This window comes from Globicephala melas, chromosome 16 (genome assembly GCF_963455315.2).
Source record: "Globicephala melas chromosome 16, mGloMel1.2, whole genome shotgun sequence".
Taxonomy (NCBI): Eukaryota; Metazoa; Chordata; class Mammalia; order Artiodactyla; family Delphinidae; genus Globicephala; species Globicephala melas.
The window spans coordinates 25,868,316-25,892,559 of NC_083329.1; the positions used below are offsets into that span (position 1 = coordinate 25,868,316).

Genomic DNA, 24,244 nt, shown 5'->3' on the forward strand with positions numbered 1-24,244 from the left:
TGGGAATAGAAATGACCGACTTCGATCAGTCTGTGATGAAATGAACATTGCTGAGAGGCCAGCTGGGGACGCGGGTGCCCTGCAGCAGCTGGGGCGCGCTACTCCACGCACAGCTGAGGCAGAGAGTTCTGAGAGAAGCCACCGCAAGGGGCAGGTGGGACTCAGTTTCCTCTGACTAGGCCAAAGTGGTTTCCGAGCCCACATAGGGCGCCAGCCCCAGCCAGGAAGGAGGATAGGCCTCTGTGCCCACAGCAACCCCACGTGACCACAGGGCGGGCCCCCTCCCTTCGTGATCCTCTTCTTCCTCCTGCCGCATAGGAGGAAGCGGGTCCCTGAGCACAAACGCCCCAACCCTTGCCCAAGCTGAGCCCGACAGCCAAGCAGGAACTTAGACCTCAGTGACGCTCCCTGCGCAGCCCCAGGAGCTCCCACTCCGCCATCTGTCCTCCAGGCTGCACCCCAGGAAGGTGAAAGAGACTGGCCGCCCAGGGCTGCAGGTAGTGTCCTCAGCAGGGTGGCCTTGCCGCTCCCCTCACACCATCTTAATGTCCAGGGTTTGGGCCCGTGACAGGTTCTGACGCTGGGCTTTGACCGCATGCAGGCGTCTCCCATACAGCGTGAACTGGGACCAGGTGAACAGCTGCAGCAGAGCACAGGTGAGGGGAACCAGCACCAGCAGGTAGAAGCAGCCCTGGCGGAGCGTCGGGGCCTGTGGTGGGGGTGGAGCCGGGGGCTCTGGCCAGGGCTGGGCACTCCCCACAGGCGTCAGTGCGGGCTGCTGGAAGAGATCATGACCTAGGATGAGAGAGTCCGCAGAAAGAACAGGTCAGCCCTGGTCTCCTCCACAGTCCACAGTGCCGCATCTCACACGCCACGGGCACGTGTCCAAATGGCAGCTCTTGATTCCTCCCCCAGACTTGCTTCTCCCCTGTTCTTCTCTTCTTGGGGAATGGTACCGCCATCCCCCCAATAACCTCGAAGTCTTCCTAGATTCCTCAGTTAATTTCACCACTCCCCAACAGCCAATCCTTCACTTCCCCCAACTCCAAAACACAGCCCAAAACAAACACTTCTTTTCAGCCCCCGGCCCCACCTGCTCCAAGCCTCCATCGCCTGTGCCACAGCCCATCCTCCATACAGCAGTCAGAGCGAACTTTAAAGCATGTAAATCAGACGAGGCCACTCCCCTACTTAAAAGCCACCCAATAGCTGCACTGAGAATAAAATTCACACCCTGCCCAGATCTACAGAGCCCTCTTCACTTTTCCAGCCTCATCTCCAAACCACTCTTTTTTATAAATTTATTTCTTTATTTATTTTGCTGCATTGGGTCTTCGTTGTTGTGTGCAGGCTTTCTCTAGTTGTGGCGAGCCAGGGCTACTCTTCGTTTCGGTGCACGGGCTTCTCACTGCGGTGGCTTCTCTTTTTGCAGAGCACGGGCTCTAGGTGCGCCGGCTTTAGTAGTTGTGGCACGCGGGCTCAGTAGTTGTGACTCGTGGCTCTAGAGCGCAGGCTCAGTAGTTGTGGCACGTAGGCTTAGTTGCTCCGTGGCATGTGGGATCTTCCCGGACCAGGGCTCGAACCCGGGTCCCCTGCATTGGCAGATGGATTCTTAACCACTGCACCACCAGGGAAGTCTGCCAAACCATTCTTGATAACTTGGGCCCACTTCCAGTTCTCTCTGTCTGGGATTTGCTGAGATCTTTGTAGACCAAATCCTCGCCATTCAGTTCACATCCTGGGTGTCACCTCCTCAGAGAGACCTTCCCGGACCACACTAAGCAGCTTCTCAGTCACAATGGCTAGTTTTTACCAACGCACTTATCACTACCTGTTTGGCTGTTTATTGCCGACCCTACCCCCACCCCCTGACTAGAATATAAGCTCCACGATGGCAAAGACCTTGTCTGTCTGATTTTGTCATCTCCCTCCCTAGAGGCACCTAGAGCAGCACCTGGCAGAGAAGGTATTCCATACATATTTGTTGAATGAATGAATGAAAGAGTGTAACCCAGTTCCTCTACCCACATGCAGAGAGGCAGAGGAGGGGTGGCAGCCGGGGGCGGCCCAGACCCAGCCTCTGTTGGCTGGTTGCCATTCTCTCCCTCAATGGACCCAGATCCCAGGCTGATCAGCTGGTACACCAGGTAAGCTGTGCTCCCTGGAGCCTCCAGAGCCCCGTGCCAGCCCCTGGGCTCTCACCTGTGTAGAAGCACAGCAGCCAGGTGCCCAGCAGCGGGGCGAAGGTCTGGCCTGGCTTGGTCACCAAGGCCACCATGCCAAAGAGAAGTGCTGAGGCCGCCTGCTTGCGGTGGTTCAGCACCAGGTCCTCGTCCACCAGGTCAGTGACCACCAAGGTCAACAGCTTACAGGTGCCCTCAGTGAAGACACGGTTGCTGCCGGCGGAGAGAGAGCAGACAAAAATGAAGGGGTGGGACAGAGGTGTGGGGACGAAGGAGGGCAGGGCATACCTGGCAATGAAGAGGCAGAGCAGGCCAGGGCGGTCGGGGCCAGCGCACAGCATGAGCAGGCTCAGGCCCAGCTTGAGCAGGAAGAGCCCGCGCACCACAGCGTAGACGCCCCAGCGCCGGCACAGGGGCAGGAAGTAGAGATTGTTGAGATGCGGAGCGACATAGGAGATGCCTGGGGAAGGGGGTGCGGCCTCGTCAGGGGGCACGGCCACAACCTCCACAACTGCTCACGGTTGGCCATCGGAATCAGAGTTTGCACTGATCCAACACTAACGAGGTTCAGGCTCCGTGCTAAGAGCTTCACACCCTTTTATTTAGTCCTCACGACCCTTTAAGGTAAGTACTATTATCATTCCTACTTTACAGAGAAGTGGAGGCCCAAAGAGATGAAATAAAACACACCCAAGCCCACACAGTGAATAAGCACGGTCAAGACACACACCCAGGCCTGTCAGGACAGTAGTCCTCCCTGTGAACCAGCCACTGTACCACTTCACCTCTGGGTGTCACCGCCACCCAGAGGACCACCATGAGGGCAGCCCTACCCACTCAAACCCACAGAGGCTCCCTCCCTCCCTCTGGAAAACAGAGCTGGGGGCTGGAGGTGCAACCCCAGCACGGATTCTGCCCTCTGCCACCTGGGCCCCAGCTGGGGAGGCGGCTGTGCCTACAGCCGGGCTAGGGGTTCTGGGGTACAAGCCTTTGTCCTTCCGGCCTGCCCGAGGCACCCACTCACCCAACAGGAAGGAGCCAGTGGAGAGGGAGATGTGGTCTGACAACAGATGCTCCAGGAAGAGGGGGAAGAAGTTGCTGTTGAAGTGGCAGTGAAAGACCTGCAACCAACAGGGACAGTGAGGAGGCCAGGAAGAGGGCAGAAGCCAGCAGGTGGGGCAGCAGGAGCAAGAGCGGCCTCCACCCCCGTGTCCCTCGGCGTGGAACGTGCCAGAACAAAACCTGAAACCAGGGCTTCCCTGGTGGCGCAGTTGTTGGGAGTCCGCCTGCCGATGCAGGGAACACGGGTTCGTGCCCCGGTCCGGGAAGATCCCACATGCCGTAGAGCGGCTAGGCCCGTGAGCCATGGCCGCTGAGCCTGCGCGTCCGGAGCCTGTGCTCCGCAACAGGAGAGTCCACAGCAGTGAGAGGCCCGCATACCGCAAAAAACAACAACAACAAAACCTGAAACCAACTTCCTATGCTCATCAAGTTTGCTAAAAGTTAGAAGGAATGACAAAATTGTCATTAGAACAATTAAAAGCTTTTTCTCTTATAAAACCTATCAATGCTAAAACAAGCTAAATGACACAAAAACAATCTATTTCTAAATTTGGTTGGCTTATATACTACATATGTTTTAGGTATGGCATGTGGTGTTTTAAAAGTCTCCAAAGGGGCACCTCTTTTGCATATCCTCGCTTTGCAGGTGAGGACACAGCTGCCCCGAGAGACTGAGACAAGCCTAAGATGACGCAGAGAACTAGGAGCTCAGATGCTGCTAGAATCCAGGTATCTAACAACCCAACTTGTGCTCCTGCCATTGAATGGCCCAGCCATTCTCAGGCGAGGCCAGAACTGATCTCCCAGCTTCTGAGGAGCCTGTCCCCTTGAGTGAGGCATTCGTAGCCATCCTGGACGGAGGCACTGCTCCCGTACCTGCACCAGGTCCATGCCCACGAACCACAGGAAGTTCCGGTGGCGGGCCAGCTGCCGAAGGTACTGGCCCAAGGTGATGCTGCCCATCTCCTCGCCGCCAAGAAGCAGCTCTTCTTCTTCACACAGGCTACGGGGCAGAGGGGAGTCAAGAACGGCCTAGGCTGGGCCAGAGCCATCCCCCACCGGGCAGCCACCCACCAGCCAGGGGCCCCAGCATGGCAGTCATACCCAGCAGAGTGCTGGCGGGACCCTGGAGAGCCAGAGCTGGCCACTCACCCGCCATCCACAGCCAGGGTTGGGCATCCCGGTTCCCTGCTGGCCGCCTCCACCCGCCATCTCAGCAGCCGTGTGGCCCCCACAAAGCCCAGCCCAGACCCAGCGGCCAGTGCCAGGCAGAAGGCGCGGAAGGAAGAGAAGTCTTCTTTGTTCCAGAAGGCGTAGGAGGCAAAGACAGACAGGGAGCCAGCTGCACTGAAGAGGGAGCAGTAGAAGTTGAGGTGGGTGCGGTCGTGGGCTGAGAGGGCCAGGTCAGCCAGCAAGGCATGATGGTGCAGGTCCACGAGCGTCAGGAAGCCATCATAGAGGCACAGGCACAGCAAGAACTGCAGGCCAGCTGGGGCCCACGGCACCCAGAACGCCAGGAACGACAGCGCCAGCAGCGGCCCATGCCAGCCCAGCGCCCGCACCCGTGCCAGCACCACGGCCCTCGAGGAGAGCCTGGCGCCTGACCTGCCAGGGAGAGGGGTGCTGTTGGGAGATGCCCCTACAGCCTCGGCAGGCCCCAGTTCCCCCTGCCCGGGGCCCAGAGGAGGGAACAACAGAGGCCCAGAGCATGGGACTCACACCAGGGTGGTCCCACTGAGCCCTGAGTTCAACCCCTGATTTAGGAAGCACAACTCACCAGTGGATACACTCTCCCCTCTGCTCTCTTACCAGCCTGCCAGGGCTGATGGCCAAAGGGTGGTGGGATACCCATTTCTCAAGCTTGGGGGCAGTGATGGGCCCGAGCAGGGATGGGCTAAAGAAATGTGCCAGAAGCAGCAGAGTGTTTGCTGCACGGAGCCCCGTCCTGAGGGCCTGGTAAGCCAAGCGGGGGTAAATTTCTCCCCGAGCTGAGCAAGGCAGCAGCCAGCCAAGGCCACTTCTTCAAACTGGACAGAGTCTGCCTGACCTTGGGAAAGGAGGAAGCCTGCACAACAGCTGGAAATGGTCTCCCTTTCTTCCCCACCCCAAACACAGGCAGGGGTCCTCCAGCTCTGGGGGCGGGGGTAGGTGGGACAGAACCAGTTCTGAGCCATCCTCGGGAAACAAACCGGGGCTGGGAGCTGAGGAACTGACGGTCACTCAGCCAGCCGAACAGGGGGTCATTGAGGCTGTTCCAGAGGAGAAACACCGTCTGTGGGCAGAGGGGAAACGGGCAGGTGGGCTCCAGGCAGTCTCCTCTCCGGGGCTTTCTCCATCCCAGCCTGCTCGCCACCTCTCAGAGATGACCCCAGCTTTCCTTCCTGCAAACCTTTGCTCAGGTCAGTCCCTCTGTTATAACCCATAGCAACTGTCCCATCAAACTCCCACCCATCCAGGTCCCAGCTGATAAATATATGTGAATATATTATCAATGTGCATACATAGAACAGTGCCTGGCTCACAAGACAGAGGCCAGGAGAGCTGGCGTAATCCTCACTGAGGAGTCATCAAGGCCTCCAGCTCCAGCTTTCCTTGCTGAATCTCGGTGGGCAACCCGGCTTGCCCCAAGCTCCTGGCTGGGCAGGATCCAGCCCTGCCATCTGCCTGGCTCCCACCCTGGCTAGCTGCCCCAGCTCTGGCCTACCTCTCCGACCCAGAAGGCAGCTTTGTTGATCTTGTACACTGAGACAAAGGTGTCCACGTAGTAAAGCAGGAACACGTTGTGCAGGACAGAGATGAAGAGGGCCAGGGAGCCATAGACCATGGCCGTGGGCAGGCCCAGCAGCCAGGCCCAGGGCCCACCCAGCCCCATGGCGGCCAGCCCAGCCTCAGCCCCAGGAGTACTGAGGAGCGCTCATGGCCACGGGCAGTCTGGCCATCCTTGTCCCTGGGGAAGAAGAAGCCAGTTAGCTGCAGGGATCAGAGCCAGCTGATCTAACCCCAGACCTCTGAGTCATCTCACTGGGAGAAAGTCTGTACGTAAAACAAAACTGGGGAATCGTCAATGATGTCCAGCTAAAACAATGCTGGACTAGATACCACTACTGGAGAGTAACCCAAGGAAACTGATAAAGGCGTGGGAAGAGAAGGCAGCCAGCCAGCAAGTGCTGAGCCAGGTCGCGTGCTAGTGCTCAGTATCTTCTTTCATCCATACTTTACTCAACCTTAACGGTCCAGACATGACAACCCTGGGCTTGGGCACACACTGTGCCTACAGTGGCACCTCGGGCAAGCTACTTAACCCCAGCCTCAGTTTTCTCTTCTGTAAAAAGGAAAAGTGGATGATCATGGCTACTCAGAGGAATGTAAGGATTAAATGAGGTAACTCACAGAAAGTGCTCAATAAATGGACGTTAGTGATCTCATTATCATCTTTATAAAATCCCTACAAAGTTTACAGCACTATTACAGTATTATAGGAGAGCAACCCCAAGCTCAGAGATGTTAAGTGATTTGCCCAGTGTCGCACAGCAAAAAAGTAGCAGATTTGAACCCTGACCTGTCTGGCTCCAAAGCCTTTTCTGCCACTTGACCTCCCAAATTGGGTTCCTATGGACTGCTGGGTAGAATGGAGAAACCTGCTGTGATGGCAATTTCCATAGGGATATACAAGTTATAAGATATGATAAGAGTCCACAACTGCTCACGCACTTTGATTCCGGAAATTCCACCTCAAGGAACTAACCCCAAGGGAACAAGTACAGAGCTGTTCATGGCAGCAACATTTATAAACAGCCAAAAGCTGGACACAGCCCAGGAACACAACAAAGGGACTGGCTCAACAAGCCCGATGCTCTCCAGAAAGGCCAAGTACGTGGGCAACCTCAACACAGGGGAGAGAAACTCAAGAACATGTTACATGAAAAGAGAGAACAGGGCTTCCCTGGTGGCACAGTGGTTGGGAGTCTGCCTGCCAATGCAGGGGACGCGGGTTCGTGCCCCGGTCCAGGAAGATCCCACATGCTGCGGAGCGGCTGGGCCCGTAAGCCATGGCCGCTGGGCCTGCGCGTCCGGAGCCTGTGCTCCGCAACGGGAAGAAGCCACAACAGTGAGAGGCCCGTGTACCGCAAAAAAAAAAAAAAAAAAAAGAGAGAGAGAGAGAACAAAGGACAGCACGAGTGCCTGCTCCCAACCAGGCCGACTCGTGTACAGAGACCAGCAGGCTAGACTGACCATGGATGGAAAAGCAAATAAAAGTCAGATTTTTATTAAAGCAGCGCTTCTCATACTGTAATGTGCTTCCAAGTCACCAGGGGACTTTGTTAAAATGCAGATTTTGCCTCCATAGGCGTGGGGAAGAATCTGAGATTCTGCATTCCTAACAGGCTCCCAGGTGGCACCAATGCTGCTGGTCCATGACCACACTTTAAGCAGCCAGGCATTAAGTCTATCTGTCTCTTTAGATTCAAAGCTGTTGTTCTCTTTTCAGAAAAATAATCTCATGTGTGCTTGTCTGACCTCCAGAGGGAAGCTATGGGGGCTTCCTTCTCTCAAACTCCCTGTTCTGAGTTGAATGTGCCCCAAAGAGATAAGTTCAAGTCCTAACCCCCAGTATCTGTGAGTGCAACCTTATTTGGAAATAGGATCTTTGCAGATGTAACCAAGTTAAGATGAGATCATACTGAGTTAGGGTGGGCCCTAATCCAATGACTGGTATCCTTAAAAGGAGAGGGAAATTTGGACACAGAGACAGACACACACAAAGGGAAGACAGCCACCTGAAGATGCAGGCAGAAATGTGAGTGACGCATCTACAAGCCAAAGAACACTAAGGATTGCAGGCAACCACCAGGAGCTAGGAAGAGGCAAGGAAGGATTCTTTCCTAGAGCCTCCCTCCAGAGGGCACATGACCCTGCTGATGCCTTGATGTTGGATTTCTACCCTACAGGAACTGGGAGGTTGCCTTAAGCCACTCAGTTTGTGGCAGCCCTAAAACTTATACACTTCCTCAGAGGCTTTCTCTTTGAGTCCTCATGACCCAAGCCTACCCATGGGCTTCATTTACATGTCCGCATGCTTGCACGCACACATGCAGAACAGAAACTTCTGTTTCCCCATCAGAGTCAGGCCCTGGAGGACCGACTTCAGCCCCAGTCCAAATGTGGTGACTCCCCAGGCCCTGTTCTTGCCCCATGAGCAACCATGGCTCCCCTTCCCTGCCCAGCCTTCAAGGGCCTCTGTAGTCTGGCCTCTCCCCGCCAGACCAGCCCAGACTCCCATGGATCTTCAAGCCACTGTCTCCTCTGGCCAGGCCTTTGTTCTTTTTTTTTTTTTTAATAAATTTATTTATTTATCCATTTTTGGCTGCATTGGGTCTTCGTTGCTGCGCACAGGTTTTCTCTGGTTGCGGCGAGCAGGGGCTACTCTTCATTGTGGTGTGTGGGCTTCTCATTGTGGTGGCTTCTCTTGTTGCGGAGCACGGGCTCTAGGCACGAGGGCTTCAGTAGTTGTGGCACAAGGGCTCAGTAGTTGTGGCTCGTGGGCTCTAGAGCGCAGGCTCAGTAGTTGTGGCACACAGGCTTAGTTGCTCTGCGGCATGTGGGATCTTCCCGGACCAGGGCTCGAACCCATCTCCCTTGCATTGGCAGGCAGATTCTTAACCACTGCGCCACCAGGGAAGCCCCCAGGCCTTTGTTCTTGATGGTGCCTCCTACCAGAAGCACCCTGCCCATGTCTTCATCTCCATCTCACCCATCCCTCAGGAGCCAGCACCATGTCAAGAAGACCTTCTCCAACTCCTCGGCCCTCACTGGTGCCTCCTGCCCCTGCACAGCACTCTCCCACCTGCCCGCACTCCAGCCTGACTGTGGGGTTCTCCAGCGCAGGGCCTGTGTCTTTGCCCTCTCTCTCCCTCTCTGGACTCAGTCACTCTTGCTATAAGAGTGACGGGTAAGAAAGAGGCTCTGCAGGGAGAATAAGGATGGTATCTCATGGGAGTCTCTCTCAGGCTCAATGGAAGCTGAGTGGCAATTCACTCAAGAGATCGGTATGCAGCCCCCCATCCCCTGTGCCAACCTTGTGCCAGCCCACGCCTAGTGGTGGAGCAATGAGAGAAGGAGGAGTGGCCAAAACTACCTGAAAGCAGCCGCTAAGTCTGTGAGAATCTCTCCCAGGCCGTAATGATGCCACCTTGTCCCAGAGCCGGAGGATATCCAGGTGGCCTCTCCCTGGGGGCTTTGAGCCCCTGAAGAAACATTTGGTGGGAAATACTTTTTTTTTTCACAGCTTTATTGAGGTACAACTGACATATAATAATCTGCATATTGGGGAGTCCCCTGGTGGCCTAGTGGTTAGGATTCTGGGCTGTCACTGCCATGGCCTGGGTTCAATCCCTGGTTGGGGAACTGAGATCCTGCAAGCTGCACAGCATGGCCAAAAGAAAAAAAGAAAAAAAAAAGACCTCCCGCCCCCCCAATAATAATAATTTGCACATTTTCAAAGTGTACAGTCTGATCAGTTTTGGCATAGGTATGCCTGTGAAACTGTCACCACAATTGAGATCAGGAACATATCCACCACCCTTTAAGTTTCCTTGGCACTTTCCAAGTAACATAGTGGAAAGAAGACACAACTGGAGGTCTCCAAAGTCCCAACTCCACCATTTCCTACCCGTGTGACCTGAAGCAATTTGCTAAACCTCTCCATGCCTGTTTCCTGATCTGCACAATGGGGCCAACCTTCCTAAGGCTAGGGTTAGCAGTCCATGAGAAAATACTCTAACGCAATGAGCACAGGAAGTGCAGCGAGCACCCAAACTTCAGAGATTACTGCTAACGAGCCTCCCAGACCCTCCATACCTACCACACAAGGGTGGGGTGGGCTAATCTAAAGGTGCTTTGGGGCTGTAAAGCACCATGTACACCTCTGCTGCTATCCTTAACCCAGGTCACCTCCTGTGATTCCCCAGAGCCTTTCAGAACTCCCCTCCCTCACCTTGAAAGCCTTTGTCCAAAGGGAGTGAAACCTCCTGGCACCCCTACCCCGATGTCCAGTGGCCTGCCCTGGTTACTGGAGAAGGTGGACCCTACAGGCAAGGTCCCCAGCCTCCAGCAGCTGGGGCAACAGTAGAAGAAAACCTCAAAGTGCGGTGAGATGGAAAACGTATGACTTTTGCCATCAGAAGGGCCTGGGTTTACATCTCAACTGAACTTTCTACTAACTGTAACTGCAGGCAAGGTCTGAGCTTGTCTGAACCTTGGTTTCCTCACCTGTAAAATGGGAGTAACAGTGCCTATTTTTATAGGAATTCAGGGAGGATTAAACTATGTCTAGGAAGCCCAGAGCACCGACAGAAATGTGCTCAGAAACTGGCATTTCCTTGGGCTCACTTATAACAGATCAGGGTAGGAGCAGGGGAATATGCTGGTAATCAGGCCCCTTCCTGTGGTAGGCGAGTTTGAGAGAAAAATCAAGGCACAAGGGGGAAAGTCAGAAGAGGATGGCCTGCAAGGAGCACGGGCCCAGATGATGTTCATGAGTACCAGAGACAGACCACTACCATGGACCAGATCTAGAGGCAAAGCAACCTGTCCAGGTAAGCCTCTGCCCGGGAAAGAAAGCTGGGGGAGGAGTATGCAGGGTCACTCCAGATTCCACTCCTCCATCAGGAACTGCTTCCTCTAATAGCCCTCCCCACCCCCACTCCACCCCCACAGAGAACAACAGCCCTGCCTCTCGGGGGAGGAAGGCTTGGGGCTCACACCAGCCTAGTTGCATAACCTGGCTGAGATAACCTGTAACCTGCAACCAACTCCACCCTCACCTTGGCACCTAGCAGGAGAGCCTGCTGGTGGCCCCAGAGCCCATCTCCCATGCCCCCCACTGGTGTGGTCCCAGTTGTGTGGCCTTGAGCCAGCCACTCCCTCTCCCTGGGCCTCAGTTTCCTCATCTATAAAGTGGGGATGACAACGCCAACCTCTTAGATTGCTGTAGGGCTGAAATGCAAAAGATATATAAAGCACCAAGCCTAGTGCCTGGCACTGAGAAGACCCTCAATAAAATGTAGCTATTCATGGGCTTCCCTGGTGGCACAGTGGTTAAGAATCCTCCATCCAATGCAGGAGACACGGGTTCGAGCCCTGGTCCAGGAAGATCCCACACGCCGCAGAGCAACTAAGCCTGTGCGCCACAACTGAGCCTGCGCTCTAGAGCCCGTGCTCCACAAGAAGAGAAGCCACCGCAATGAGAAGCCCACGCACCACAACGAAGAGTAGCCCCGGCTCACCGCAACTAGAGAAAGCCCAGAGCAGCAACGAAGACCCAACACAGCTAAAAACAAATAAATAAAAATTTTTTTAATGTAGCTATTCTTCTTCTTTTTCATGTCTCTGAAGTTTGGCTTTATGATCTTTAAAGAGTTGCAGTCAGTGTCCCCTTCTGCCAAATCCATGACTGAAGTTGTCTTTTCAGCACTCAACATTGATGCTTCTCACTGCTTGATATATCCTGTCATCCATCAAATTCTTTTTTAAGTGCCACCTCCAACCTTTGTTCATGTTGTCCCTTCCACCTAAAACACCCTAGATGTAACTACATACCATTTCTCAGACATATAAGATATGCCTGGTTTTTACACCTATCATCATGAATCCTTACAACTCTTGTTACTATTTCCATCCTCATCTTGTAAGTGAAGAAACCAAGGCTCTGAAGGTTAAATAGCTGGCCCCAAATCACAGAGCTATTAAGTGCAAGAGCCAAAATTCAAAACAGGTGCTTCTGACTAAAAAACACCCAAAAACTCAGCATTTCTCACATCACTAGGCCCATACCGCCACCACAATTGTATCAAATCCTGCTGATTCAAGCAAGGCCCAGTTCAGGGGCACATACCTTCCCAAGGGCACCAAGTCAGGTGTTCTCTCCCCTTTTCAGGTCCCTTGGCTCTGTATCAGGATCCAAATGTCTCCCTAACCCTTCTCCAGCACCCAAGCTCCTTAAAGGCAGGGCCAGGTCAGACCTGCCCCTGATCTGGACTCCCAGCTTCCACCAGGCTCCTTCACCACACAGTAAGTGCTCAATTAATACCTTCTGGGTCAATTTGACCCTAAAAGGCCAATGTGGACATCCGCAGCCCAACGGGAGAGCAGTATTAGGAGGAGTGTCCTCCCCAGATCCCACTGTGCCCCTCAGCTCTGCATTCTGCTTGGCTGTGGGAGTCAAAAAGAGGCAACCTGGGGAACCCTGATGTGAAACATGGACAGCAAGGCAACAGGTGAGGCCACAAAGAGGAACAGTGATAATAACAAAATGTAACACTTACTAAGCTTTCACCCGTGTGCTAAGGAAAATTGATACACACCAGATCAGGAAGGGCTTTGGAAACCACACACAAGATCCTATCCTGAGGACAATAGGATGGGGGGCACTGGGAGTGGCCAGGTGACAGAATCAGATGTTTAGAAGGAGCCCCCAGCATCATGTAAAAACTCTCCCCTCCTCACCCCATCAGGCTTCTGGGAGATAGAGAACCAGAAAATGATAGAAACAGTAGCAGCTCCCTGATTTCTGAACCAGCCTGTGGTGAGTAGGGGGCTGATGAATTTGGTAGAGGAAACCAAGAATGACAGACGGGGCCCCTGGGGTGAGGGGCTTCAGAAAGAGGGTGGGTGTTAGCTTCTGATTCCTTTCAGAAGGACTAGAGACTGTATGAGAAGCTATTAGTACGGAGGGAAAAAATCTACTAATAAGCATAATTTGGAGTTGGGAGCCCTGGGTCAAGTTTGAACCTTATCACTAACTAGCTCTCTGAGTTTATTCCTACATCTGCAAAGCGGGAGAAAATTCCATTCCCTGCCTGTCCCGGGAGTATCAAATGAATAAGAAAGGTATTATACCCTGCGCAAATATTAGGTGTGTCCTTTTTTTCAACAAGCAGGTGACCTCTGAATTGTCTTCTGTGTTTCTTGTTTCACACCCCCTTTCCCTCCCTGCTCAGTCTCCCCACGGCAGGACCAGCCCTGGCAGGGCTGTTGGGGACGCCCAACCCTGGAGGGGTGCCACTTTCCATGCAGTGACTAATGGGCCCATCCTCCTCCTCAGGCTGGAAACGAACTTCACCCTACTGGGGGAGGGACCTTCTCCCTTTCCCTCCCTGCTCCGCAGCAGCACTGGAGGATCAGCAACTTCACCTCAGGACCATGCACCCCTCACGAGCCACAGAGGAGTCTGGGAACAACCCAGGAGTTCCTTACTCAATAGCTGGCACTGAACCATGTGGTGGTTCTCCAGCCTGTCGGCACATTAAAATCACCTGAGGAGCTGCTCAATAACACGAAAGCCCAAGCCTCACCCCTGACCAATTAAATCGTAATTTCTAAGGATGGGGCCCAGCATCGGTGTTCTTTTAAAGCTCCCCAATTGGTTCTACAACGCCACCAGGGTTAAAAGCCATTATGTTAATGAAATGGATCCCGGCCTGATGCATCATGCGACCCCAGGGAGTCCCTCTGCAAGAATTCCATCCTCACCCCTTGAGCCCAAGCTTCTCCCACCCTGCCCCGAGGCACTCTCTCAACCCACACCCAGATCACTTCAGGAACTCCCACAGACAGCCCCCAGGACTCCCAGAGCAGACAGCATTCCTGTACCCTTCGGGTGTGTCCTTTGTGACCAACTGGCCCCCAGTTCGGCCCGCTCCTGCCCCCAAGCCCCGGCCGCGGGCCAGCCCCTCACCGAAATTGTGGCAGGCGAAGCCTAATCCCGCGGCTGCCCGAAGCCAGGTGCCAGCCAGTGCGCCTGCGCGCAGGCCTCCAGCAGCTTCTCCAGCCCCTTCTTCCGCTCCTGCCCAGCGATTGGCTCCGCGTGGCTCCGGGACCGCTGCTTCGGCAGGTGCTCGCGCCCGAGGATGCCGCCGCCATATTTGTTACGGGCGCTTGCCCTTAGGGACCAAAAAGAGGACGTGGGCGCCAGCAAAAAACGGGCAGATTGTCTGTATTCCTGGCCGGTTCACCCCCTCCCTCTCACTTCCACGAAGGCTTAATGTCATTTCAGTTCAAATCAACAAGGTTTTTTCTGAGAGCTTCCCATCCTCTCCCCCGTCCTTTTTTTTTGCCTGTCGTGCGGCTGGTGGGATCTTAATTAACCCACCAGGGATCGAATCTGCGCCCACTGCAGTGGAAGCCAGGAGTCTTAACCACTAGACCTCCGGGGAAGTCCCCCACCCCTACTATTAATTCGGAAAATGAAGAGAGCTCAGCACCTTCCTTCAAGCCTTGTGATGTGACTGGATGCACAGCTGAGACAGATATGAAGATGACAGTGGCACGACCTGGGACTCCCTGATGCTGGATTGTGAGCTTGTCAAGAGTGGACAGGCCCAGCTTGAGCTGTGGGCACCAGGGTTCAGGCCACAGGCACCAGGCCCTGAGAGAGCAACCAAGCAGCCCAACCTCTTCTTATTATTATTTTCTTGTTTCTTTTCTTTTTTTTTTTGGTTGCACCAGGTGTTAGTTGCGGCACGTGGGCTCCTTAGTTGTGGCATGCGAGCTCTTAGTTGCGGCATGCATGTGGGATCTAGTTCCGGGACCAGGGATCAAACCCAGGCCCCCTGCCTTGGGAGCTCAGAGTCTTATCCACTACGCCACCAGGGAAGTCCCAACCTCCTATTAATAGTAATAGTAAAATATAAGGCTACGGAGCTCTTACAGTGTGCCCTGTGCTGTGTTAAGCACTCTACATGCATTATCTTGTTGAGTCCTCACATAGTCATCCCTGGGAGGTAGGTGCTATTATCCCCATTTTACAGATGAGGAAACTGAGGTTGGGAGAGATTCAGTGACTTTCACACAGCAAGCAAGAGGCCCAGACAAGTTGGAACCCAGACTTTCTCTCAGAACAGGAGTCTTCCCTCTTCCTACCCCTGCCCAGACCCTGAAAGTCAAGTTTTGTTTTGCTCAGTCTAGTCTGGTAAGGATGTCCCACGTCTTCTCCCAACAGGCCTGTAAGCCTACTTAGATTTCTAGGCAATTAGACAGCACAGACTCCAGACTTGCTGTTTCCCTACCCTGGGATATGGGGCCATGAGTGTGGCTTTTGGCTTCTGGGGGACCTGGGACTCAGTTCCCTAGCTCCACCACTTCTTTTTCGGGGATGCTCTTTTTGTGAGCCTCTGTTTTACTCCTTAGAGGGATTTTGTGGGCATTAAATGAGAAATAGGGGTGTAAGAGTTCTGTTGTCAACAGGAATATCATCCTCTGCCTCCTTCCTGACAACCTGGCAAGGGCCCACCCAGAGCAAACAGTCCAATACAAGAGCCCAGGTGTCCAGGTGCTAGAGTCTGTTCAACCAGTTCCTGGGGAGCCCCAGAGGCCCCATGAACCTTGTCCCCAGCGTTCATTTCCCACCAGTCTGTCTCACTTTCCTCCTCCCCAGTCCTGCCTTTTCAGACCCTCTTCTTACCTCCTAGGTCTCCTCTTGGCCACACACACATCACCTCTTTTCTAGACTTCAAGCAATTGATGAAACCCCTCATGCTCCAGAAAGCCCTCATGACTAGAAGGAAGATTACCATTTCTCTCCCATCCTTACCCCTTACCCCCATCTATGCTTTACTGGCTGTGAGAATAGAGGGCAGGAAGGGCAGGAAACCAGCATTCAGCATAGAGTCTGGTACACTAGGGCCTCCATAAATTGACTAAAGGAGTCCCTCTGCCGTTCCATCTCTGGCCAGCATGTGCCTTTATTTCAAAGCAACACTGAGCCTTTACTTAGCCCTCCCTGGGTATCCCGTGGGGGAACAGGAGAATGTGGAGAGCTGCCAAGGGGCTGGAACTGGATGTGACCTTATAGGAAAGACTTTGGCTCCTGTGTGGCACTGAATACCCCACTCTGAGTTCCCTCAGCCCTCTGATTTTATAGACAATGGAACCAGTTACCCTTTTTTGTCAGCACCAGGGCTGGGCCTTGTGATTATCTCTGATTTCCCTTCCCAGTTGTCAAGCACAGAGATAACTGGGAGGGAACATGGGGTGCAATTGAAGATTGCCTTGAGTCATACCGGAGTCTCTGGATCGTGGGAGAGAGACATACAAAAACTCTCCCTGACGTTCTCTCCTCCCTTGGCTTCTGACCTCTGTGATCTAGGTTCTGCCATGTTCTCCTCCTACCTAACAACTCCTCCTCGGGCCCCTTCACCGGGGCACTTTTTCCCAGGGCTTTCTTAGTTGCAGAGAGGGTCCCCCAAATTTCCATTTTCAAAACTCTTCACACATTCACTTAAACTTGTCAGGCCATACACTATATGGGGTAAAAGGGACTTCAAAAACAAGATTGCCTGTTGGTGGGAATATAAATTGGTGCAGCCACTATGGAAAGCAGTATGGAGTTTTCTCAAAAAAACTAAAAATAGGGCTTCCCTGGTGGTGCAGTGGTTGAGAGTCCGCCTGCCGATGCATGGGACACGGGTTCGTGCCCCGGTCCGGGAAGATCCCACATGCAGCAGAGCTGCTGGGCCCGTGAGCCATGGCCGCTGAGCCTGCGCGTCCGGAGCCTGTTGCTCCGCAACGGAGAGGCCACAACAGTGAGAGGCCCGCGTACCGCAAAAAAAAAAAAAAAAAAAAAACTAAAAATAGAACTACCGGATGTCCCTGGTGGAGCAGTGCTTAAGAATCCGCTTGCCAATGCAGGCGACACCGGTTCGATCCCTGATCCGGGAAAATCCCACATGCCGCGGAGCAACTAAGCCCATGCGCCACAACTACTAAGCCTGTGCTCTAGAGCCCGCGAGCCAGAACTACTGAGCCCACGCGCCACAACTACTGAAGCCTGCGCACGCTAGAGCCCGCATGCAACAACCACTGAACCTGCATGCTGCAACCACTGAAGCCCGTGTGTCTAGCGCCTGTGCTCTGCAAAAGAGAAGCCACCACAGTGAGAAGCCCGCACACTGCATGAAGACCCAACACAGCCAAAAATAAATAAATTAATTAATTAATTAATTAAAAATAGAACTAGCATATGACCCAGCAATTCCACTCCTGGGTATTTATCTGAAAAAAAAATGAAAACACTGTTTGAAAAGATACATGCACCCCATTGTTCATAGCAGCATTATTTACAATTGCCAAGATATGGAAGCAACCTGTGTCCATCAAAAGATGAATGGATAAAGAACAAGTGAGCCTAGGGATTTCCCTGGCAGTCCAGTGGCTAAGACTCCGTGCTCCCAATGTAGGGGGCACAGGTTTGATCCCTGGTCAGGGAACTAGATCCTGCACACTGCAACTAAAAGATCCCACATGCCTCAACTAAAAGATCCCACACACCACAATGAAGATCCCGCGTGGCACAACTAAGACCCAGCATAGCCAAATAAATAAATATTTAAAAAAAGAACATGTGAGCATATATATGTGTGTGTGTGTGTGTGTGTGTGTATGCACACATACACAATGGAATACTACTCAGCCATAAAAAAGAATAAAATTTTGCCATTTGCAGCAACATGGATGGACTTGGAAGGTATTATGCTAAGTGAAATAAGTCCGACAGAGAAAGACAAATACTGTATGATTTCATTTCTATGTGGAATCTAAAAAATAAAACAAACTAGTGCATATGAGAAAAAAGAAACAGGACTTCCTTGGTGGTGCAGTGGTTAAGAATCCGCCTGCCAATGCAGGGGACACGGGTTTGAGCCCTGGCCCAGGAATATCCCAAATGCTGTGGAGCAACTAAGCCCATGCACCAGAACTACTGAGCCTGTGCTCTAGAGCACACGAGTCACAACTACGGAGCCCGTGTACCACAACTACTGAAACCTGCGTACCTAGAGCCCGTGCTCTGCAATGAGAAGCCACTGCAATGAGAAGCCCATGCACCGCAACGAAGAGTAGCCCCCGCTCTCTGCAACTAGAGAAAGCCCGCGCTCAGCAATGGAGACCCAACACAGCCAAAAATAAATAAATAAATAAATATTTTTAAAAAGTAGTTTAAAAAAAAAAAACAGACTCAGATATAGAGAACAAATTAGTGGTTACCAGTTGGGAGAGGGAACGAGGGAGAGGCAAGATAGGGGTAGGGTATTAAGAGGTACAAACTACTATGTATAAAATAAATAAGCTAAAAGGATATATAGTGTAACAGGGAATATAGTCAATATTTCATAATAACTATAAATGGAATAGAACCTTTAAAAATTGTGAATCACCATGTTGTACACCTGAAATTTATATACCATTGTACATGAACTATACCTCAATTGCCCTCAAAAGGCATAGGTGGAACGCAACAGATTGGCAGCCATGATGACACAGTGTAATATGGGCCAGGGTAGCAGCTGTTCTGGTAACTTCACCTACTACCTTTCCTTCATGACTACCCCACCTCCCATCTCCAGCCTGAATATAAAACTACTGCTGGATAGCTTCCCAAACGTCCCACATGAACCCAGCACTCCCTCAACTTCCGATCACCCCAATTGTTTCTTATTTCCAGGATTGTCTTGACTACCCACCCAGCTGAGCAAGCTAAAAACATGTGCATCCACCTTTACCCTCCCCTCTCCATCCAGGCAGTTTTATGGAATCAAGTCCAGATGAATCTACACCCATGTCTCTTTTCCATTCCCTGATCTTGTTTTGGTTGTCAGTTTTCCTAAACTAGGGTGTGAACCTCCTCCAAGACTGGCTTCCAGACTCTCTCCATCCTCTACTTTGCCCACAAAAGAGCCTCTGATCGTGGGGGTCACTGATCAGAAACTACTCAGGTTGCTGAATTTTGAAATTTTTCATAATAAAATTCTGGGGGAAAAACAGTCAGGGTGTATTGTTGATGCAAGCAACAGAAGACTTCGCTCCATAGTATAATAACCTAAACATTTAATCTTCTAAAGACTAACATGATGGTGCTTTGAAATAATTTTTAAATGCCCATTTCATTATGTCTTTTGTAGTTAAATTTATATGAAGTAATGCAAGAGGGAAGAGATATGGGGACATATGTATATGTATAACTGATTCACTTTGTTATAAAGCAGAAACTAACACACCATTGTAAAGCAATTATACTCCAATAAAGATGTTTTAAAAAAATTTATAAAGTAAACACAACCAGCTATCTGTATAAAAAGAGTCCACTCAAACTAGACTAAGTAGGAAAGGAATTTATGGGGAAAGGGAAATTGGATAAAGGTGATCAAAAGATACAAACTTCCAGTTATAAGATAAATAAATACAAGGGATGTAATGTATAACGTGATGAGCAAAGTTAACACTGCCGTATGGTATAGCTGAAAGTTGTTAAGAGAATACACCCTAAGAGTTCTCATCACAAGGAAAAATTTTTTTTTCTTTTTTTTATCTATATGAGATGATGGATGTTAACCAGACCTATTGTGGTAATCATTTCCTAGTATATGTAAGTCAAATCATCATGCTGTGCACCTTAAACTTATACAGTGCTGTATGTCAACTATATTTCAATAAAACCGGAGGGGGAAAAAAGGGGATTTATTGGCTTATGTAACTTCAAAGTCCAGGATTCAAACGATGTCATCAGGACCCGGTTTCTCTCTCTGACCCTTGGCTCCACTTCTTCTGCAGCTCTATGCTCAGAGAGATCTTCACCTCTGGACCCAGAACTGCATTCTTTCAGATCTCTGTCCAGGGGAGAGAGCACTTCACTCCATGCAATTAGAGAACAAAGCCCTGGGCTTGGCTCCCATTGGCCCCAATTGAGTCACATGGCTACCCTAAACCAATCACTATGGCCAGAAGGATGACAGCGATGATTGGTTTAGCCCTAAATCACCCAGGTAATTTAAGGATGAGCTAGAGCCAACTCCCCCAGAACCACTTTCCTGAGAGTAAATAAGGTGTGGGACCCAAAAAATCTGGGGGCTGTTACTGGAATCAGGGTGAATGAATGCTGAGAAACTCACAGCTTGGTCCTTATTTTTCTCATTTTTCCTGAAGACTGCCTCCCCAGTCTCCCTCAGCAAGCACGTCAGAACCAATATTAAAACGCAGGCTTCTCACTGTCCCAGGCTCCAACTTGAGCTTGGTCTCACACTCTCCTCATCTCCCACCCAGGTATGAGCAGATCCCCATGGGGGAGAAACTGGCCAGTCATACAGGGTCCATCGTTGAGCTCCAGGCTGGGGTGAGGTCAGTCTATAATAGGTAGTTTTGGACATTCCTCAAGTGCTGGGATTTGGAGGGGGGGCAAAGTTATAAATAGGAGTGGGGAGGTATATTAATTTCCTACTAACGCTCTAACAAATAACCACAAACTTAGTTGCTTAATACAAATCTATTACCGTTTTGGAGGTTGGAATTCTGTCTCATAAACTAAAGTCAAGGTGTTGGCAGAACTGCATTCCCTTCTGGAGGGTCTAGGGAAGAATCCACTTCCTTGCCTTTTCCAGCTTTGAGGCTGCCTGCATTCCTCGGCTCATGACCCCTTTCATCTTCAAAACCAGCAAGAGCTGGTTGACTCTTATTATCACATACGCTGACTCTTCAGCCTCTCTCTTCCACATTTGACTCCTGTGATTACACTGGGCCCACCCAGATGATCCAGGATAATTTATTTTAAGGACTGCTAATTAACAACTTTAATACCATCTGCAATCTTAATTCCCCCTTGCCATGTAATATAACATACTAACAAGTCTCCAGGGATCAAGCCATGGACATCTTGGGGGTGGGAGGCCTCCCCCAACAAAGGTCACTATGTCCTGGGACCAGTTCTTAAGTGGACAGAGGGAGAGGCTCCCTTCTTCGAGCTGCTGGGTAGGGCGCGTTAGATACATGCCATAACCTAGTCCTAGCTGCTGTTCTCACTAGGCCACTGGCCTGAATTAGACTTGAGTGGCTCAGTCAGGAATAAAGAAATGTGACATCACCAGGCTGAGTGTGGGGGACCTCCTCAGAGGGTAGCTGGGCTTTGAGGGATGCTGAGAATCTAGGAGAACCTATGGGGGGGGTTAGTCATGATGCTGCTTAAGTCAACAGAAGAAGGGGAAGGAAAGTATGATGGCCTGGCGGCCTAGAAACTGGAAGAGGGTATCCATTTTAATCATCCAGCAACTACTACCCACTGGGGAAGAGAGGTGGAAGGGCATGAACTGCAGCCACAGGGGACTGGAGCTCAGACAGTGCTCAACCCATCTGAATGAAGCAACCTTCCTGGCTTCACCCAAGTAGCTTCTGGGCTTTGGAATCATTTGCACTGGGTTCAAATCCCACTGTGCCAGTTATAGACTATGTGAACCTGGGAAAGTGGCCTAACTTCTCCGAATCTCTTGTTCCTCATCTATTAAATGAGAATGATACCACCATGTTCTTCATGTGGCTAATATGAATTAGAAGTTCTTTTTAAAAAAAAGTTATAAGCTCTTAAGGAACATTCTAGAAGGGAGGACTGTCAGATAGTCTAAAAGAAGCCCTAGCATGGATTGGTGATTAGGCTATTGTTGAGAGCACAAGTCTTGAGACAGACACGGGGTTGAATTCTGCCCTTACCATAACTAGCTGTGTGAGTCTGGACAAGACACTTAACCTATGTAAGCCCCAGTCATAGAATACATTTATTGTGTACCAAATCTGAGGCAAGCAGCTTCTTGCTATGTAAAGTCAGAAAAATATTAGTACCTCATTCCTAAGGTTGATGTAAACTTGAAGTTAGATGCTCATAAGCAACTTGATTCAGTGCCTGGTGTGCAGGAGCTTCACTCAAATGTTAGGATAACTCCACCTGGGTGGAAAAAGAGGATAAGGAGAACAGGGAGCTAACTTGACTGGAAAGGCCACTGGATGTCCTGTGATGTTGCGGGCATCCCTAAGCACAGACCTCAGCGTCTAATTCGCAGCCGGTATGACCAGCAGGCTCACCCAATGTAGACACAAGCTGGCTGGCTCCTGGCCAGCTCAAGGTGTTTCCCTTTGCCTGGAAACCGGAAGGTGTGGCTGAGGCAGGGCATGGAGGAGAGCAGCTCAACTAAAAAGTGGTGGAGAGGAGCCCCGCTCTTGGATCTCTCTGGTTCCCCCAAATGCTGGGGACCAGCTCCCCCGGGCTAAAGGAGACAAGTGAGTAGGGAGCCACCTGGGAAGAGCATTTCAGGACGGGGGGCTTGAAAAAGGCTTGGGTCCTTCTTGCCTGCTGGGAGCCTGGGGTTTGGGTCCAGCCCTAGGACAAGAGGTGAGGTGGGAGCTGAACTCCTTAGTAAGAGTTCCCCGAACTCCAGCACACGGCAGGGCCCCCTGCTGTGAACCAGAGCCCCGGGTAACCAGGCCCCAGGGTCGGTGGTGGAGATGAGAGCAAAGTGCACCCCCACCCCCACCCCAGGTCTGGACCAGGACGAGGCACCAGTAGCAATGCCGGCCGCCTGAGCTTCACATCATGTATACATACTGCTGCCTGGCGCCTGGGCAGGACGTCTGGCCTCTGCTGCAGCACCTCACCTACACCTACCTGCCCGCCCCTCCGCGGCTGCCCCCCATTCAGGCCCACAACTTCTGCAGCCGGCCCCCGAGCCTGAGCGCGGGCGAGTGGGCGGCTCCGCGGGAATACCACTGCTTCCACGCCACAGGCGCGACGCTAGTGATCACGCTGCCCTTGTGGGCCTTCCCGCAGGCCTACGCTGTGGCCCTGCAACCGCCGTTCCCAGCGCCCGGCTACCCAGGGCCGTCGCTTCAGGAGCCCGCAGATGCGGGGCTGGCGGCGGTCGAGAGCGGGACGCAGTGGCCGGAAGGCAGCAGCCTGCACGCTGAGCTGCACTGGGGCCGCGTGGAACGTACGCTCCCGCCGGGCCTCTTTCTGCCGGACTTCGTGCGCCGGGAGTTGCGACGAGCGTACGGCACGTACCCACGCACCGACGTGCGCGTCACCTATCGCGGCGGCGAGTTCCTGCTGCAGGGCGCGCCGCGCGTGCGCGAGCCCGAGTACCGTACGGAGAGGCGAGTGCTGCGCCGGCCAGCCAGCAGCTGCAGCGGCTACAGCATCCCCGCGGGGGAAGCGGCGGAGCGCGGCCGCCGGAAGAAGAGGAAAGACTTGAGCTGAGGGCGCCGCGAGGCCGTGCGGCCAGCCAGGGTGAGCACGCGCGCGGCTCTCCTCCTGCCGCCACAGCTGTGCGCTGGGGCTGGGTGCACCTGTCACCTCTTTTTTTTTTAACCACCGCCCACTTCCTTGATTTCTCTCAGCTTATTGCTGGATGGCGGGGCAAGGGCGAGAATGGATCAAGGACATCTCTGGGTGGGTGTCCTATTACTCCTTCCTTCTACTTGGACTTGGGAAGCCTGAGTGTGTGTGGTGGAAGGAGGGCCTGAACCCTTTGTTTCCTCTCTCCTTCCTCCCCATCTTCTTCCTCTTTGAAGCCTGCCCTGCAATAAGCCCCCACTTTCGCTTTTTCCTCTCCTCCCTCCAGCAAAGCTCTCCAAACTCCCCAAGCTGAGGGCCCACCTATCCCCAGCTTGTAAGAAAAGTAAACAAATGAGTGAAGTCAAGTGTAGGCTTCAAGATCATTTTTATGCCTGGGGATAGGGGTTTTTCTTCATCTGTGTAAGGTGAGCCTTACTTTCCATCTTGGGGTACAAGGTGTTGGAGGTGAGGATTAGAGTGGACCTCTGGAAAAAGTATGCTTCCTCACTGGCTGGGCCTCACTCTCCCTTAACCAGCTCCCTTCCAGTGCGGGAGGACACTCTTCTAGGTCCTGAGGCCCACCACCCCCCGAGAGATTCGGAGGGCATAAGCTATTTTGTTGAGGCGTGGATGACAGGCATGGCTGAGGAAGGCTGAGGAGGGGATCCATAATCAGATCCATAATGGCTCTGACATTTTCTAGACTCTGAGCCTCAGTTTCTTCATCTGTAAAAGAAGAAGAAAACCAACCCAGCCTACGTGGAAAATTTACCAACGTTTAAATTTAAGATGAATGTCACTTCTTGTCTCCTGATTCTTGCTAACAGTGTTTAATAGGGTGAATTTGCAATATTATAGG

General features: G+C 52.1%; 3 protein-coding genes across 11 annotated transcripts in view; 2 read left to right on the forward strand and 1 right to left on the reverse strand.

Moving 5' to 3' along the window:
• MFSD13A (major facilitator superfamily domain containing 13A) lies at positions 1 to 23,092 on the reverse strand. Of its 9 annotated transcripts, XM_060285857.1 has the most exons (12): positions 22,720 to 23,092; positions 21,900 to 22,002; positions 13,981 to 14,185; positions 5,950 to 6,192; positions 5,435 to 5,517; positions 4,398 to 4,850; positions 4,122 to 4,248; positions 3,415 to 3,576; positions 3,208 to 3,304; positions 2,472 to 2,643; positions 2,203 to 2,396; positions 1 to 795 (listed from the first exon to the last, which is right to left on the reverse strand). In XM_060285857.1, the coding sequence occupies exons 4-12, from the start codon at positions 6,115 to 6,117 to the stop codon at positions 533 to 535; spliced, it is 1,719 nt and encodes a 572-aa protein (XP_060141840.1). In that variant the 5' UTR covers positions 6,118 to 6,192; positions 13,981 to 14,185; positions 21,900 to 22,002; positions 22,720 to 23,092; the 3' UTR covers positions 1 to 532. The 9 variants fall into 9 exon arrangements, with proteins under 9 accessions (XP_060141840.1, XP_060141845.1, XP_060141844.1 ...); XM_060285862.1 differs by having other exon boundaries at positions 2,203 to 2,643; positions 4,398 to 4,592; XM_060285861.1 differs by lacking the exon at positions 3,415 to 3,576.
• C16H10orf95 (chromosome 16 C10orf95 homolog) lies at positions 22,644 to 23,307 on the forward strand. Its single transcript, XM_030865474.2, has one exon. It carries the CDS (start codon positions 22,648 to 22,650, stop codon positions 23,305 to 23,307), a length of 660 nt encoding a protein of 219 aa, XP_030721334.1. The 5' UTR covers positions 22,644 to 22,647.
• CUEDC2 (CUE domain containing 2) overlaps positions 23,198 to 24,244 on the forward strand; it is a 16,971-nt gene continuing 15,924 nt past the window's right edge. Inside the window, exon 1 of the mRNA XM_030865468.2 lies at positions 23,198 to 23,337. The gene's annotated coding sequence lies outside the window, so the exon portion shown is untranslated. The remainder of the gene's footprint in view (positions 23,338 to 24,244) is intronic.